This window comes from Arachis ipaensis, chromosome B7 (assembly GCF_059453495.1).
Source record: "Arachis ipaensis isolate K30076 ecotype BB chromosome B7, ASM5945349v1, whole genome shotgun sequence".
Lineage (NCBI taxonomy): Eukaryota > Viridiplantae > Streptophyta > Magnoliopsida > Fabales > Fabaceae > Arachis > Arachis ipaensis.
The window spans coordinates 44,982,103-45,001,409 of NC_142442.1; the positions used below are offsets into that span (position 1 = coordinate 44,982,103).

General features: G+C 32.8%; 2 protein-coding genes across 2 annotated transcripts; both read left to right on the plus strand.

Annotated features, from left to right (window-relative positions):
• The first annotated feature begins 15,120 nt into the window (after positions 1–15,120).
• LOC148551003 (protein FAR-RED IMPAIRED RESPONSE 1-like) lies at positions 15,121–16,101 on the plus strand. Its single transcript, XM_088494691.1, has 2 exons — positions 15,121–15,258; positions 15,484–16,101. Exons 1-2 carry the CDS (start codon positions 15,121–15,123, stop codon positions 16,099–16,101), a joined length of 756 nt encoding a protein of 251 aa, XP_088350817.1.
• Positions 16,102–16,597: 496 nt separating this feature from the next.
• On the plus strand, positions 16,598–18,326 carry LOC148551004 (uncharacterized). The gene is made up of 5 exons (XM_088494692.1): positions 16,598–16,700; positions 17,036–17,333; positions 17,391–17,619; positions 17,895–17,972; positions 18,300–18,326. The coding sequence occupies exons 1-5, from the start codon at positions 16,598–16,600 to the stop codon at positions 18,324–18,326; spliced, it is 735 nt and encodes a 244-aa protein (XP_088350818.1).
• Positions 18,327–19,307: the final 981 nt, after the last annotated feature.

Here is a 19,307-nt window from a genome sequence, read left to right on the forward strand (position 1 = left end):
CAACGCAACTGTTCCTATGAATCTCTTTACTGGTAAAAATCCTCTCATAAATGATCTTTTGCCTTTTGAGCCGCTACTCAAGATAAGGCTCGTTGCCACTCCTCTTCTCTCAGCCATAGGTCAGGGATTATTAAGTTTAGACTCCAGATTATTAAAGACAGATGACATTGAAACAATGTATAAAAAATTAATTTATCTTTAAACATGCATCTTAGGAAAGTGTTAGGATGAATCAAAAACTTCTTTAGTTGTTATCTATGTTAATTATGAGGCCTGCTACACATACAAGTCTTTTTTGCTTACAAGCCTTATAAGTTGGCACAAGTCCAACAAAACACACGCATTACACTCCCACATTCAAGAGTAAATAAACGCACGTTATTCAACCACTTCCTGTTTCCAAAGCGCGCTACTCACTGCACGACTCTTCTTCTTCTCCCTCCATGAAAACGAATTTCTTGCCAAATTTAAAGATAATGAAACTTCAGAAATACACTCAAACCCAAACGCTTACAGGAATTCACCCAAACCATTATAGAAATACACCCAAAGGATTACAGAAATACACTCAAAGGATTACAAAACTACACCCAAAGGATTTAAGAAATACACCCAAAATTCGTTGAAGTACACCTTATGCATAATTCATAACTCTTTCTCTTTCTCCTCCTCATCTTCTGCTGCTTCTTCTTCTTCTTCAAAAACGATTTCAGAGTTTGATGTCAAAAAACAATGGAAATCGAGAATAACGAAGAAAGAAAATAGAGAAAAAAACACGTAAATGAAGAAGGAGAAAGAGAAGGTAAGAAACGAAAGAAAAGAAGAAGAAGAGGAAGAGGAAGAAGAACGTGCAGCAACAAGAAGAAGGTGCAGTGAAAACGTGCAGTAACAGTTCGAAGCGCGTTAATATAAATGACTTGTACTTGTATAAAAAAAACGCTTGTATATGGAGAATTTCTCTTATTTTTTATTTTCACTAAAATTAAGTAATTTCATCTCATCAGAATTTGATGACTCTATAGTATTAATACTGACATATTATCTTACCCATTAACATATATCTATTGCAAAATTGTCGAGTTTAGATATTTTATGTATCATATTGTATATAAAATGTACAGCTTATTAAAGAATATGTACTTATATAAGTGAGCTTCTAAAAAATGATTTTTTTTAGTTGCTTTCTTTTGGAGATCATATAAAAAAGTAAAAATATGTAAAAAGTTATCTATTAAATGTTTTGGTATAACAATATAAAAAAAATTTGTTTATTTATTACATAAAAACATCCTTTTTTTAAAGAAAATAATCTTTTAAAAAAATATAAATTACAACTTTTCAAAAAAAATATTTTTTTTATTTTTTTAGTATTTTTACTTTTACTATTAAAAATTTATCAAACACAATAAAAAATAAAAAAAATTATTAAAAATTTTTTTATCAAAATAATGACACCCAGACCCAAACAAACACTATATAAATAAGTTAAGAACCTCATACATAGAACTAACCGTTGTTATCCTTTAAAAGATTCAATCCATTTTCCTTCATTCTATATTGTTTCTCCACTAGTTGCAGAAAACCAAACAGAATATATATTTCTTTAAACAACAAAAAATATGTCATTTTATATTTAAATATAAACTTATTATTTTTAATATTTTTTATTTATTATAAATTTTTATAAAGAATAAAAATTATATATATTTTTTAAATATTAAAATAATTTTAATATGAAATTTAGTTGTAACTCATTATAACTTTTGATATAAAATAAAAGTCAATTATAACTTTTAATATATGGTAGATTGATCTAAGTTATGTAAATTTTCTAAAATATATTTTATTTTTATGGGTATTGTATGCCTTGATCTACATTTGGAATTTATAAAAGAGTCATGTTATATTTAAATTACTTTATCATGCATATATAGTTTGATTAGGTAGGTAAATCATTATTCATGTATGTAATGCACAACCGTTTCATGTTTAAGTAATTTAATTCGTTTATCATGAAAAAATAATTTTCTTTTATGTTTAACAAATCATTTTTTATTTATGTAATATATGTATCACATTTTTCTCAATTAATTTTTAAATGACTTTTAATTCAATTTATATTTGAAAATTAAATATCAAAATATAGATGTAGTACAAATTTTTTTAATTTACTAATAAATATCAAAGTTGAGTAAAAAAAAATTCAAGAATATAATTTCAACTAAATAAATTTTTTAATCGAAATCGTATCATAATTTTCTATTATATATATATATATATATATATATATATACTTTCTAAAACTTTTTAACAATATTAATAGGACACTTGCCTCCACACCATATTGAATGGATCTGTTCCTCGTGTTAACCATATGGAACTATATATATATATATATATATATATATATATATATATATATATATATATATATATATACTTTCTAAAACTTTTTAACAATATTAATATATATATATACTTTCTAAAACTTTTTAACAATATTAATAGGACACTTGCCTCCACACCATATTGAATGGATCTGTTCCTCGTGTTAACCATATCATTAGTTCCATAATATTTAACTGAGATAAATTCATTGAAAAAAAATAACCGTTTTATACTTTTATTATTTGTCTTGCTACAGATACAATTACAAGTATTACCATACTTTGGGAAAAAAATTACAATTATTCACCAAATTAAACGTAGTCATTAGTTTTAATAATAATTAATAATACTGTTTTATTTTTGAAATATTTTATCTTATCATAATATCTATATACCTTATATTGAAAAGAGTTACTTTAAGAATAATAATAATAACAATAATAATATTAATAATATGTACAATAATTAGTTTTTTTTTTTAGTGATAGTGGGATCAAAGACCCAAAAACAAAAACAAAAACAAAAAATTAAATGCCTTTAAAAAGAGGACCAGAAACTATATCAAAAGCTAAAATATGAAAAATCTCATAAAGGGCTGAATAAAAAATATGGAGGCCAAGAGATAAATATTACCCTTTTTTTGCTAGTTGATGCGCAATAGAATTAGTTTCGCGAGGCACATTATTTCAGTACACACATGAGGGATGCGGTTTGTTTGAAGCTTAATTTCCTCAATAAGGGAGGAACAAGAATGAGTAGTTGGACAACTTTGGGTGATAAACTTTAACGCTGTAGCCGAGTTTGATTCCACAACTACACAAGAAAGATTTAGAGAAGTAGCAATCCAAAAACCATGGACAATCCCCCATAGTTCCGCATGCATGATGGAGCAGCTCCCGAGGTTGCAGGGAGAAGCCTTTGACGAACCCTCCAAGATAGTTCCTAAGGATCCCACCACAAGCAACATTATTAATTATTGCCATATAGGAGTCATCTACATTCAACTTAACAACATCTTCATTAGGAGGCTTCCAGCTTATTAATCGATCATGATTGGCATTGGGAGCATTCAGGTTCACTTTAGATCTTGAAGAATGATTGAACTCATCAAACCTTACTCTAATTTGAGCTATAGTCGAGGCCACTGTGGTGGAGTTTTCTTCAAAAATCAGCTTATTTCGAAAAAACCAAAGAGAGGATGTCACCACTCCGAAAAGACATTGCCAATTTCTTGAAGTAGAGAGGTTAGAGCTCAACCAGTCTTGAAGGTTTGAGCTAAAGAAGCTTTGTTTCTATGCCAAAGGCAGCAAGTTATCCCAAACCGTTGATGCAAATACACAGTCTCTAAGGATATGGAGGGTCGTTTCGCTGTGAATATTACATCTGGGGCATGATGATGCAGTTGAGAGGTGACGCCGTTGTCTCTCCGCATTGGTTAGGATTGCATTATTGGCAACTAAACAAAGAAAAGATCGAACACGTTCAGGACCACACCAACGCCAAACCAGATTGAACGTTTCATTATAGGGAGGAGGACTGTTGCAAAGTGCTTGATAGAATTGTTTGAGATCGAAGGAGCCATCCGATGACAAGTTCCATGCCACATGATCTGGCATCTTTCATGGAGATGGTGGAGAGATGGCAGCAATCTTCTTCATCATATCTTCTGGTAGCCAACTATTGAGTTTGTTCAAATCCCAATTACCTGAAACATCAAGGAAGTCCATCAATGAACTAGAATAATCTACATAATTAGTTCTTACCTGCGGCAAATGCTGATCAAGACTACCCAAATTAAAAACCCAGTTATGTTGCCAAAACTTGATCATAGAGCCATCATCAATACACCAAATATGATTTTGTTTCACATCTGGCCATGACTTGCATATTCCCTTCCACATGTTAGAGCTATTAGGCTTTCGCTCAACATTGGGAATGATATCCTTCTCGGCTTTATATTTGGATCAGAGCACAATGGCTTATAAAGAATCTCTTTTCTCAACTATCCCCCAGCCAGCTTTCATCATGAAAATATGGTTCATTTTGCTTGCATGTCTAATGCCGAGACCTCCCGCTTTCTTGGGTTGATAAACTTTATCCCAATTCATGAGATGAATCTTCTTTGATTGGTCAGTATCACCCCAAAGAAAACTCCTGTATTTGCGATCAATAACATTACAAGTAGAGACATGTAATAAAGCAGTTTGCATAGCATAAAGAGGAATAGAAGAGAGGACAGATTTTACCAGGGTAGTTTTGCCTGCAAACAAAAGAGAGGAGGCTTTCCAAGAATTTAGTCTGGAGTTGAGCTTGTTGATGATGTCATTGAAGATATGCTTGGATACTTTGGAATGTAGAAGAGGAACACCCAAATACTTTCCAAGGTTATCTATTCGAGCAAATTGGAGAGCTTCACTGATCTCAATTCTAACTTGGTTTTCCACGTTCTTGGAGAAGTACACCCGAAATTTTTCATTGCTAATTTTCTAGCCAGAGCTGACGCAGAAGGCTTTGAGGCATTTCTTGATAATATCCACTTGTTGGAGATTAGCTTCCGCAAAAAGAATTAAATCATCGGCAAAGCATAGGTGGGAGAGCTTAGGACCATCCCTGTTCAATTTGATAGGCTTTCAGAACCCATGATCAACAACAGCATTAACCAGTTGAGAGAGGCATTCAATACACAGTACAAAAATGTACGGTGAAAGGGGGTCGCCTTGGCGAATACCTCTGGATGAAGAGAATTCATCTAATTCCTCACCATTCCAAAGAACTCGCATCCTTGCTGTGAAAATGCATGACATAATGAGCTTGATAATATGATTTGGGAAACCAACCTCCAAAAGAGTACCTCTAACAAAGCTCCATTTGATTCTATCATAAGCTTTTCCAAGTCAATCTTGATAGCCATCCACCCTTTCGGACCCTTCTTGCTTCTCATCGTATGAATGACTTCCTGAGCAATGATGATATTATCTGAGCTATGTCTGCCAGGAACAAAACTGCACTGTGTGGGTTTGACTAACTTCTCCATGAGACTTCTAATACGGTTAGCAATGACTTTAGTGACAACTTTGTAGGAGACATTGCATAAACTGATTGGTCTCATTTGTTTGAGACTAGTGACAAGTTCCACCTTAGGAATAAGAGTAATAAGAGTTTCATTTATCTCTTGAACTTTCTCAGACTCATGAAAAACACGATGTATAAAGGTACAAAGGTCAAAATCGATTTTATCCTATTGGCTCTGATGAAAGACAGCTTGCAAACCATCCCTTTCTGGTGCTTTAAAACTGCCAATAGCAAAAATCGCTTCTTTAATCTCCATATTAGAAATATCTCGTCCCACCTATTTCAGTCATCTCACAAAGAGTAGGAAAACTATTAGTGAGAACAAAGGAATACTTAGGGAAGGAATCTATATATAAATTAGAGTAAAACGAAAAGGTCATATTCTCCAAAATATTCTTATCAATAATTAAATTACTACTATCATCTTGAAGAGAATGAACTTTATTCTTCATTCGCCTAACCATATAGTTGAGCCATAAAAGAATTTTGAAATTCTATCTCCAAATTCTATCCACTTACATCTAAATTTCTGGTACCAGTACAATAATTAGAGCTTGTTTGGGTGAGCTTCTAAGAAAAGATCTTTTTTGAGTTATTTTTTTTTAAAAGATCTTATAGAAAAGTAAAAGTAATTTTATGTTTGAGTATCTCATGCAAAAAGATCTTTTTATCTATCAATTATGTTTGGGTATAACGATATAAAAGTACTTTTTTGTTTATTTATTAGATGAAAAATATCTTTTTTTTAAGAGAAAAAGATCTTTTAAAAAAAGATGTAAATTACAGCTTTTCAAAAAAAAAAATTTTTCTTTTATTTTTCTAGTGCTTTTACTTTTACTACTAGAAATTTGCTAAACACGCTAAAAAATAAAAAAAAATTATTAAAAAAATATTTTTTTATCAAAATAATGGCACCCAAACAAACATTTAGTTTTAGATGAATGTTATGCTACCTTAAATAAATGACGAATAACTTACCCTATCCAATGTGTCATGTTTTGATGATTGCTCTTTTAAAAATTTAAAATTATAAATTTATTCTCTCCTTTTTCAATTTGGGATTACGATTTTTCATTTAGTTTCTGTTTCTCAAATACGAGGGCAAAATAAAGACAAGGCAAAAAGAAAATGCATGTTACGTTAGTTACCAAATACGTTTGTCACCAAATACATTGCCTTTTGTGTAGTTTCTCATCATTTTAGCCTTATTGCTTTCTTTGATATATTTTTTTTATTATTTTAATTGAATAATTTAAGTTGTTAAAGTAGTGGTTATACTACTTAGTATTTACTAGCTAGTGCAAGATTATTGGTTGATTTGCAGTAATATGTTCGTCTGGGAAATCTGAATAAGAAAAAACAAAACGAAATATTAAAAAAAGTAGAGGACAAAATTAAATGAAGTCTGGACACATTAGACACCACAAAAATGAATAATGCTTATCTCATTGGCCAAACCTTGCGACAGAGGTTCATGCCAATTTCGAAAAGAAGAGGGTGAAGAATATTTATGTTATTATTTATAAAATTATGTGTTTTCTTTTAAATTTTATGTGTTTATTGTAAAAAAAAAAAAAAAGATGATACAAAAGTTGTATAATTATTTAAAAGAATGAATATGAAATAATTATATATATATATAAAATAAAAAATTTCATAAAATTTTAATTTTCAAACATAGTACTTTTGCTACACAAATAAAGACTGAAGAAAGAGCAGGGAGAGGAAAAGGGGGAGATAACACAAAATTTGTGTATTATTATTTATAAAGTTATGTGTTTTCTTCGAAAAAAGGTTATAAATAATATAAAAAAAAGTTGCATAATGAAAAAGGTTATAAGTTTTAAATTGTCAAATATGATGAACACAATTTTTTTGTATTATTATTATTTATAAAGTTATGTGTTTCTTTTCAAAAATTTGTGTCTATTATAAAACAAGTGATACAAAAAGTTGCATAATTATGTAAAAAAATAATACAAAATAAAAAAGTTGATAAATTTTTAATTGCCAAACAAATTTTTTTTTTTTTGCTATATAAACAAAGAAGAGAAAGAAAAAGAAAAAAAAGAAGAAAATAAAAATGAGAATGAAAAAGAACAGAAAAAAATAAACAAAATTTTTGTATTATTACTTATATAGTTATATATTATTTTTTAAAAATTTATGTATTTATTTTCAAAAAAAACAAAAAACAAAATAGTAATAATACATAATTTTTTTGTTATTATTTATAAAATTATGTTTTGTTCAAAACTTTATGTATTTTTTTATTAATTTTTTTTGACAAAAAACACAAATTTTTGAGGAAAAAAAATAGCTTTATTATAAATAATAACACAAAAATTATGCATTATTTTTTTTTCTCCTCTCCATGTCTACTTCCACCTCCTTCTCCTTTTATGTTTATATAACAAAATTATTATGTTCGATAGCTAAATATTTATGAACTTTTTTATTTTGTGTATGTAATTATTTAGTATTTACTGTTGTATATAATAATGCAAACTTTTGTATTAATTTTATTTTTTTATAATAAACACATTTTTTTTAAAAATACATAATTTTAAAAATAATAACACAAAAATTCTGTGTTATTTTTTCTTCCTCATTCTTTTTCTTTGTTTAATTTGTATGGCAAAAATATTGCTCTTAGCCATTAAATTTATAAATTTTTTATTTTATTATATATATCATTTTTTGATAGTTCAAAAGCACTCATTGTAGTCGCACTATACGGTGATAGGAGTCATGGCATAGTTAGAATTAGGCACGTTTAGAATGAGTATTGTGCCTTATGTGCTTGCTGTCAATTCTATTAGGATGGCATGTGCTTGCTGTCAATTCTGTTAGGCAGTTAGTTCTGTTAAACCCTTACTTCCCTTTTCAGTTAGTCAGTTAGTTTGCTAGAAGATGCTAGAAGCTTTCTTGCTCAATTCACTACTCAGTTTGGTTGCTTATAAATAATCCTTCTCATCACCCTACAACACAGCTTTGTAATTCAACTCTCATTCATTCAATGGAATCACTTTTCTTTCCTATTTTCTCTGTTCTCTCTGCTCTCTCTCTCTCTTTCAACTTCTATTCTGATTCTTCTTTAAGATTACCCTCTATGATCTGGTACCTTTCATGGTATCAGAGCATATGGTGCCATAGCTTCCGCAAGATCCAAATCACAAGAACAAGGAAATCGAAGCCACACGCACAATGGCTCAGGGGTTCACAGCAACGCCAATTTCAATGAAGCTGGATGAAGACAACTTCTTGCAGTGGAAAGATCAAGCATTCTCAACAATTGAAGGAAATGATATGCTGAGTCACATCACAGGAAAGTGAATTTCTCAGCAGTATCTAGGTACAAAAGATAGAGATGCAGTATTGAATCCACAATATCAACAGTGGAAAAGGAAGGATGCGTTACTCAAATCCTGGCTCTTAGCCTCAATGAGCAAGTCATTTACTACAATAATGGTTGGTTGCACCTATACGCATCAGGTGTGGAAGAGATTGGAGGATCATTTCACTTCTCAAATCAAGGCAAAAGTAATGCAACTGAAGCACAAACTTAGCACACTTCAGATCGGAGCATCAGTGACAGATTATGTGGTTTCGATTAAAGGTACAATTGATGCACTAGTTTCTGTTGGAGAGTCAATCAATGAGAGTAATCATGTAAATGCAATTTTGCATGGCCTAACTAAGGAGTATTCTTCAGTATACACCTCTGTACTAGCAAGAGCTCAAAGCATAACAGTGGCTGAGCTAGAGGCGTTATTACTTGCACATGATAGTATGCCTTCTAGATTCAGAAAGCCAGAGGCGTTTGTCCAAGCCAACATTGCTCAATTTGGAAGAGGGAAGTTCAGAGGCAGCTTTCGAGGAAGAGGAGGAAGGATGTCTAGAGGAGGTAGAGGTGCCTTCAATGGAGGAAGATCTTCTCAAGAGTCTTGGACACAGGAACAGTCAAATAATGGACAGTTTCAAGCTGGTAGAGGCCAGTTCAATAGAGGAGGAAGAATGCAAAACACAAGAGACAGACCTCAGTGCCAACTCTGCAACAAGTTAGGTCATATAGCAAGGACTTGCTGGTATAGGTATAGTGAAGATTTTTATGAAGGAGATTACGAACATGAAGGATACAGTAGTAGAAAATAGAAACAACTCAGGTTACAGCAACCTGGTCTCTCAGCCTCATGCCAACTTTTCTAATGTCTTGGCAACACCTGCCACAGTTCAGGATCCAAGCTGGTATCCTGATTCAGGGGCTACTCATCACATGACTCATAACGAGCAGAACCTGCTAGATAAGGAAGAGTATTATGGAAATGAATAAGTCATAGTTGGTAATGGAACAGGTTTGCAAATCTCTTTTGTTGGTAATTCATGCATTAAATCTGATTTGAGCTCTAGGATACTATACCTCAAGAAACTGTTGTGTGTGCCTGAAATTACAAAGAACTTATTAAGTGTATATCAATTCTGCTGTGACAACCATGTCTTTTTTGAATTCCATGATGATAGGTGCTGCATAAAAACAAAAGATACTCAGCAGATAGTACTTCAAGGCATTGTTCACCAAGGCCTTTATAAATTCCCAACTCTTCAAAGCTTATCAGAAGCCTTCACTGCATCAATAAGAAACAAAGATAATCTGCTGACTTGGCATGATAGACTAGGACATCCCAACCATAGTGTTGTGTCAAAAGTACTAAAAACTTGTCAAATTTCCCTTCCTGTAACCAAAGCAGATTGTTCAACCTGTTGTATTGGCAAATCTCATCATCTACCTTTCACTTTATCACAAACTGTATACAAACACCCTCTAGAACTTGTACATTCTGATATTTGGGGACCAGCCCCTATTGCAGATAATAATGGACATTGGTATTTTGTCAACTTCATTGATGCCTTCTCTAAATTCACATGGCTTTACCTAATTAAATCTAGAGCTCAACTAAAATCAGTATTTAATCATTTTCAATAAACTGCTGAGTTACAATTAAACAAGAAATTGAAGATGTTGCAATGTGACAATGCTGCTGAATATGTGAGTTTATCTAAGCTGTTACAAGCCACAGGAGTTATTTGCAGGTTTTCATGCCCCCATGTATATCAGCAGAATGGAGCTGCTGAGAGGAAACATCGTCATGTGGTTGAAATGGGACTGACCTTACTTGCAGGTGCATCTATGCCTACAAAACTTTGGGGTGAGGCTTTCACTACTGCTACAAAGCGGATAAATATGCTGCCAACACCAGTCCTGGATGGCTTATCTCCTATGGAAAAACTGTTCGGCAAGAAACCCTCCTATGAGCAGCTTAGAGTTTTTGGCTGCTTGTGTTTCCCTCATCATAGAGCTTACAACAAGCATAAGCTGGACTTCAGGTCTTCTCCCTGCACCCTCGTTGGGTATGGAACCTCTCATAAAGGGTATAAATGCCTCACTCAAGATGGAAGAGTCATTATCACCCCTCATGTGGTGTTCTTTGAGGATCAATTCCCTTTTCAGCAAGCAACAGATCACACTCATAGTAATAATGCCTCACCTACTGTCCCAGTCATTGCAACCATACTGACCACTTTCAAGGCCTGAGTCAGCCCCAAGTGAAGCTATTTTAAGTCAGCCCTCTGCCAGTCATACCTCCTCTCAAATTAACTCCACAGTGCCTCAGCAGCCAATAGACATCCCTTCCACTAACTTTCTAGTCAGGACTGAATTGCCAACAGCAATATCCTCAAATCCAACTCCAATTCCTATCAATAACATTGAGATTGTATTACCAATGTCTATGGATTCAGATCCCATCCACCCCTCTACAGCAGTTAACTCTTACCCAATGATAACCAGGGGTAAAGCTAGCATAGTCAAGCCAAAGGTCTTCCTTGCAAATGTCGAGCCAAGAACTGTAACACAAGCCTTCAAGTCTCCAGAATGGAAGGCGGCCATGGATGCAGAATATGCTGCCTTGATCAAGAATAGAACATGGAAATTAATGAGGCTCCCACCAAATAGAGAAGCAATTGGCAGTAGATGGGTTTTCAGACTAAAGTACAATGCAGATGGTTCCTTGCAAAAGCATAAGGCAAGGCTGGTTGCTCAAGGGTATGCTCAAAAGCCTGGTTCTGATTTTACTGAAACTTATAGTCCTGTAGTGAAACCTATTTCTATCAGACTCATACTCTCTATTGCTATATCAAAGTTCTGGACAATTAGACAACTAGATGTAAACAACGCTTTCCTTCATGATGCTTTAACAGAAGAAGTATACATGAAACAACCTCCTGGCTATGAGCAAGGAGATCCCTCATTGGTGTGTAAGCTCACCAAAGCTCTCTATGGGTTGAAGCAAGCCCCAAGAGAGTGGTATCATAAGTTGGTTAGTGGTTTAAGGGAGATTGGCTTTGAAGCTATAAAGTCTGATATCTCAGTCTTCATTCAGAATCTCAGTGGACTAAAGACCTATATGCTTGTGTATGTTAATGACATCATAGTAACTGGGGAGTCAACAGAGCTTGTGAAGGAGGTTATAGCAAAGCTGAATGATAAGTTTGCCTTGAAGGACATGAAAGACCTTCACTATTTTCTTGGAATCCAGGTAAACAAAACCTGTGATGGAGGGCTGATACTTACTCAACAAAAGTACATTCATGAAGTCCTAAAGAAAGTTGGCATGGTGGGTTGTGCACCTTGCCACACTCCCTTGCCTTTCACAGTAAAGATCACAGCCCTTGGAGGTTCCAGCTTCTGTGATCCACAGCTGTACAGGTCAATCATTGGTAGCTTGCAATACTTAACAATAACCAGGCTTGAAATATGCTATAGTGTCAACAAACTGTCACAGTTTGTCCAAGCTCCTCTAGAGTCTCATAGGAAGCTAGTCAAACGAGTACTAAGGTACCTCAGTGGCACATCCAGCTATGGTTTACATCTAAAACGGGAAACTTCCTTGGGAATAACTGCTTATAGTGATTCGGACTGGGCTGGAGACCCGGATGATAGAAAATCCACCAGTGGCTATTGTATTTTTCTTGGGACAAACCTAATCTCCTGGGCATCAAAGAAGCAGACAGTGGTATCTAGATCCAGCACTGAAGCTAAGTACAGGAGTATGGCAGAGGTAGTGGCAGAGCTGACTTGGATAAAGACTATGATGAGGGAGCTGTTGCATCCTCTACCAGAAGCACCAATGCTATACTGTGATAATTTGAGTGCTGTCCTACTTGTTGCTAATCCCATTCTGCACTCTAAGTCCAAGCATTTTGAAATCGACTTACATTTTATCCGTGACTTTGTTAACAGCAAGGCGATTCGGGTCAGTCACATTCCAGGCTCAGTTCAAGTAGCGGATATCCTCACAAAGGCAATACCCTCTGAGAGCTTTGTTCACAATCAGCACCAAATCACTGGTCCACAACTGGTCCAGATGACAACAACTGAAGGTAGTGGTGATGCTTGAAGTTATGATGTCTAGCAGCCAACAAAGTATTTTACAATCAATCAAGGTGGACAACTAGAGATGATGATAGGAGTCATGGCATAGTTAGAATTAGGCACGTTTAGAATGAGTATTGTGCCTTATGTGCTTGCTGTCAATTCTGTTAGGATGGCATGTGCTTGCTGTCAATTCTGTTAGGCAGTTAGTTCTGTTAAGCCCTCACTTCCCTTTTCAGTTAGTCAGTTAGTTTGCTAGAAGATGCTATAAGCTTCCTTGCTAAATTCAATGCTCAGTTTAGTTGCTTATAAATAATCCTTCTCATCACCCTACAACACAGCTTTGTAATTCAACTCTCATTCATTCAATAGAATCACTTTTCTTCCCTATTTTCTCTGTTCTCTCTATTCTCTCTCTTTCAACTTCTATTCTGATTCTTCTTCAAGATCTACCTCTACGATCTAGTACCTTTCATACGAAATGAGCACATTAATTACAAGTATACAAAAAAATGAAAAATAGAACTCCACCAAGCAGAAGCAGCTAACATACACACACTCACCAAACAACACAGTACACAGCAACAGATATCTCAAAAGAAAAATGCTATTTGTATAATAAAATTCAGTTTTTGATTAATCTTTAATATTATTTAATTATTTTTTTATTGAAACATATCCCTATTTTTTAGATACATATTTATAATTAAACTTAATTTAAATTTTAAAAACTAAAATTTCTCTAACTTCCTACCCACTTCATAGTTAGTTATTGTTTCCTTCCTTCTTTTACGTTACTTCATATAAGAAACACGATTTCTTCTTCTTTCTTTTAAGTTACATTCTTAACAGCAATAACATGCAGAAGTACCTTCTCGTCTTGGAGCTCAACCAGAACGTCTTCATCGGTAAAGCCAGGTAGCACCCTCTTCATCTTTCTTTATTATTATTATTATTATTATTATTATTATTATTATTATTATTATTATTATTATTATTATTATTTGCCCCATTGTTTATGTGATAATCTATTTTGTATTTTTATTTATTTTATTCTAATTTGTTAAGAAATATCATGTTCAACGTCTTTAATTATATTTAAAATAATAATCTATCTTTATTTAATTAGAACAAGGTTGATCTTATTTGATTTTTATAATAGAGTTGTTACAAATAAAGTAATTTGTACTTAATTAGTTCGAGTAAAGAAACACAAAAAATCAAAATATTTTTGAAACACATCCAAATTATAAAATTCTAGAATTTAAATACAAACGTTAATAATACAATTAATCTTTTGATTTTTTATTCGATAAAATGCATCTAATATTTATTATTTAATTATTAGTTGGATTTTTTCGTTACTTATTTGAACATTAATGTTTTCAAAATTATTAAAATCAACAATTAATTTAAGTTTTTTAGATCTTATGAATAAAAATACATCTAACATATATTATCATAGTATTAGTTAGAATTTTTATTACTCGTTTGAGTATTATTATTTATTCATTTTAATTTTTTTTATTGATGTTATTGTTTGGTATTTTAGATAATGGTTAAATTTAGTTTATTTTGTAAGTTTATTACACATACAAAATAATACAATTATACTCAAAATATTTTTAGAATACATCCAAAAATCTATCAAATAAATATAAAATTTCACAATAAAATGTTGTATCTCATTTCATTATTAGTTGACATAACACATATCAACATGCATATGTTTGGTGCGGTGAAAACACACCTATATCCTTTCTTATTCAAATGTTATAAGCACAAGAAAATAATTTAAAGATAAATATAATTTTACTGTATTAAATATAAGTAGATAGATAAATTGTTAAATAGATCATAATTAATATGTAGATAGATAGATATATTTTGGTTGTTTAAGTTTTGAATTTTAGGATATACAAATTTTTTAAGTTAATTAGTAATTAAATTTTATGACAAATATTTATTATTATCCATACCATACTATGCCAATGGATTGATAAATTAGTTAAATTATTACATTCCATACAAAAACAAAACCTTTAACTATTGCTATCGATTTCGGTCCTGAACTAATCCAAGATGTATTTTTTTTTTTTGTCTTACTAATCCAAAATGTTTAATCAATATGAGCACCTAGTTATTAATTTATATATATTTAATTAATTACAGTTTTTTTTCCTAATATTATGATGACCATAATTTTATTTATAATCTTAGACATCAACATGGCATTTATGATAGACTTGAACACGCAGCTGTCATCAAAAGAAATCGACTCATTTGATGTCCATATTGATATGGACGATACAAATATTTGTAATAGTTCAAGCAATTCTTCTACAGAAACTGAGTGCATGACTGAGGTAGTTGACATTTTTTCTTTTGAAATTTTTGATAATGTAATAATTTATTCTTTTGATATTTATGGCCGACTTTTTGAATTGCATGCTAATTATATGTTATATTTTAATATATTCCTGTGAACACATCCAAATATCCGAGCAATGGCACTATAAATATATATGTATGCATATATTATTTTGTCATTCTTGTGTCACAATCTTTGTCATTATGTTTTATTTTTTTAGGTCATAATTCATCCCACTATTTCTGACGAGGAGATTCCCAAAGTGGGGATGCTATTCGGAACCCTCGAAAAAGCACGCCAATTTTACTACAACTATGCCAATAAAGTGGGATTCGAGCCTCATATAAGAAACACTAACTTCGACAAGAATCGAAGGACACCTATTAACCAATCCATACAGTGCAATAGAGATGGATACCGAACAAAGAAGAATCCGGCAACCCAAAGGTCAAACACAGTCTCATTTGTATACTGTAAAGCTTGCATCTATGTGAAACTTGACAAAGAGCTTGGACAATGGAGACTGTTGAAGGTAGAATTAGCTCACACGCACCGGTGTGATCCCAGTTTGTCATGGATATTTAAGAAAAATAGGAAACTCTCTGTGCACGTTAAGGATGTCATTGAGCGCAACGACCAGGCTGGTATACGACCTTCGAAGACTTTTCAGGCACTTGCTGATGAAGCTAGTGGTCATTTTAATCTGAAATTTCTGGAGAAGGATGTTAGAAATTATATATCTGGTAAACTCGGAATCCATGGAGATGATACTGATGCGCAAGAGATGCTGAACTATTTTACGAGGATGAAAGAGCAGAACCCAAATTTCTTTTTATGACATTTGTGTCTATAGTGACAATAGTCTCAAGCATGTATTTTGGGTGGATGCTCGATCAAGAGCTGCTTACGAGTACTTTGATGATGTAGTGTCATTTGACACCACATACAAGCTCAACAAGTAACTTCTTTTTCTTGGTTTATTTTTTAAGGATTCATTAACTTACAAGCTCACTGATTGCCCCATGTGTTAGTTTTTTATAGGTTTGAGATGCCAGTTGCAGCATCTGTGGGCGTCAATCACCACAGAAGGTCATGTCTTTTTGGGTGTGCTCTATTGGGCAATGAAGATATTGAATCCTTTGAATGGCTCATGCAAACATTTGTAAAATGTATAGGAAAAAGACCAGATGGTATCTTAACTGACCAGTGCGGAGACATGGCAATAGCCATTCAAAATGTCATGCCAAACACCAGGCATAGATTATGCATTTGGCACATCATGAAGAAGATACCACATAAACTTGGACGGTTGCCATTTGAAAGTTTGAGCTACAATGAACAAGATTATTTGGGAGTCTCGTTCACGAGAATCATTTGAAAGTTCATGGTATGACTTCATTAAAGAATACGCCCTTCATGACAACAACTGGCTCAATGGTATGAATATACATCCAAAACTTGATTGGTCTGTTTATTCGTCGTTTTAATTGTTGACAAGATTTTGTGAAAGAAATGAACTTATGATAAATATCCTTTCATGCATGTTTAGTGTCACAACATAGGTGAGTATTTTAAAAGCAAATATGTGTTTCAAAATGCAGATATCTATCATATTCGCAATATATGGGTCCCTGTTTTTCTAGAGCACGAATTTTAGACTGCCATAAGGAGTACACAACGGAGTGAGAGCATGCATGCTTTCTTTGATAAGTACCTAACGTGTAAGAGCAGCTTAATTCAATTTGTGTACCAGTATGACAATTGTCTTGCAGATAAGGAACAACAGGAGTTGGAATGTGATGCAACAGACAACAGGGGCCTGATCCCATGTGTATCGAACTCTCCTATTGGGAAGCAGTTCCAATATGAGTACACCAACTTCATATTTCGTGATGTTCAAGCCGAATTTATCAAAAAGTGCGACTGCAACCTGTCTCCAAGGGTAGTGAAGAACAACCAATACTTCTATGAAGTGACTCAACAGAAGATAGTAAAGGGGATGTCTGTTTATAGCGAGTATGAAGTTGTGTTTTGTCCTATTTCGCACCAGGTTAGGTGCAACTGCTTCAGGTTTGAATCATATGGTATCCTCTATTGCCATGTCCTATCGGTTTTATCCTATTGTAGGGTTGACAAGGCCTATATACTATCTCGGTGGAGCAAGAATGTTTATCGCAAGCACACCCACATTAGAAGTAGTCACGACTCACGACGTTCTTATGAAAGCATGAATATATTTAGGAGACTGTGTGTTGACTTCTACAATGGGGCCCATGACTTTGTGCATGACAAGGAGGAGGCTGATATATTGCGTTCCGCTTTTGCGAGTGCTAAAGTGGAACTTAGCGAACATCGGGCAAAACATTCAGAAAGCGTACGCACAAGTAAGTGTCCTGATAGATTAAATGCTCTGTGGAGTTCTCCTAATGTGGTACCTAGGGGGGCGTCCAAGCTTCAAGAGACTCGAGGCGGATATGGACCGGAAAATTAAGAAGGCTACTAAGAAACGTCGAGCTAGTAGTAAACATCCAAAGATTAGTTATGACGACCATGGTTTACACAATTATCTTGCTCTGTTTATATTTTTCACGTGTTTAGCCTGTTAAATTTAAGATATTTTCATATGTACAGGAAGTTGCAGCTATTGAAGGAGACAAACATTTAAACAAGGCCACCAAGAGATGCATTACTGCTAGCAAACACCCTAAGGTTTATTTTAGTGTTTATTGCTGGAGAATGTGTTATAAGTTTTGTATTCTGTAATTTAAATATCGTTCATGTATGGATAGAGGATTTTATTCCAATTGAAGAATATTATTTTACCAGCAACACCTTTTCTTGTATCCTTGAACATTTTCATCATGCCACAAATACGCAAATGGATTCCCTAAGCTCAGTTGGATTTACAACATTGCTGAATTCATTCCAGAACTCTTCTATTCATGTAAGATTTGTGCCTCGGAGAACTTTTTATTTATATATTAAGTTGTATTCATTCATTCTTTGTTGATATTAGTTTGTTGTATTTGTTTGTAGGTGCATTCTTATAGGAATAATGACTAAAGGATAACACATGCAATAGCAGCTCTGGCATTTACATATTCCAAATTCCAATTTCATATTGGGGTGCATCCTGATTTTTATTTTTTATTTGTTGACAATTTCATTTTTACATATGAATTTTGGATGTGTTCTATCTCTTTTTTGTAAAACTAAAATATTATTTTTTATGTGTCGTAAAAAGGTAGACTATGTTACTCATTTTTTAAATAGCAATTTGTTTAATTAACATAAAGGACCTTACTTGTGTTATATTGCTTAGTAGTTGTAAAGGCTAGGTTCATTGGTTCAAATGAATGAGTTTTAGATGTATGCAGGAACCAATTTTCTAGATGGGATATTATTTTAGATGTGTTACAAGTCAATCTAGTTAGCATTTGGAAAAAATTTTACCTGCTATAACTAAGTGTATTTTATGCACAATGAATGAACAATTAACAAAAAGATAAACATAGCAAAATATTTAAGTTTAATTGAGTATCCTAACAACATCAAAAATAAAGAGATGACATCTTAGATTAAAGAGCAAAATATGTCCATTTTGATAACTAATTATATTTGAATGGAACTGCAAAATCCTTTCTCTCTCAATTAAATGACTAATAAATTGTGGAACTAAAAAAATCACGTGAAAAGTCCTTTAGAGGATAGCAGGTCTCAAGGTTTTTTTCTTATATATAATTTTCAAGAATCAAATATGAGTAAAAAAAATTAAATAAGTAAATTGAATTGTACCAGTATCAAATTGAATCCAGTTTAGTTTTATACTCATTTCAAATCTTGTAAATTGAATTCTACCCATTTTAGTTTCCAAACATCCAGTATATTATGAACACAACTTTTTATGATGTTGAAGTACATACATACTACTCAAATTCTGTACACAATTTCTTATATTATGCAAGAGATGAAGAAGAAAAATTGTTTTGCATGTGTTGAAAGTCAATATAGTTGGCATTTGCAAAAAATTTTACCTGCTGTAAC

Bases quoted from the DNA above. Each gene is read 5' to 3' on its own strand.
- LOC148551004 (XM_088494692.1), top strand. From the start codon at position 16,598: ATGAACAAGATTATTTGGGAGTCTCGTTCACGAGAATCATTTGAAAGT. The intron at 16,701-17,035 runs GTATGAATATAC...ATTGTCTTGCAG, and splicing joins TGACAACAACTGGCTCAATG to ATAAGGAACAACAGGAGTTG. The intron at 17,973-18,299 runs GTTTATTTTAGT...ATTTGTTTGTAG, and splicing joins CTGCTAGCAAACACCCTAAG to GTGCATTCTTATAGGAATAA.
- LOC148551003 (XM_088494691.1), top strand. From the start codon at position 15,121: ATGGCATTTATGATAGACTTGAACACGCAGCTGTCATCAAAAGAAATC. The intron at 15,259-15,483 runs GTAGTTGACATT...TTATTTTTTTAG, and splicing joins AAACTGAGTGCATGACTGAG to GTCATAATTCATCCCACTAT.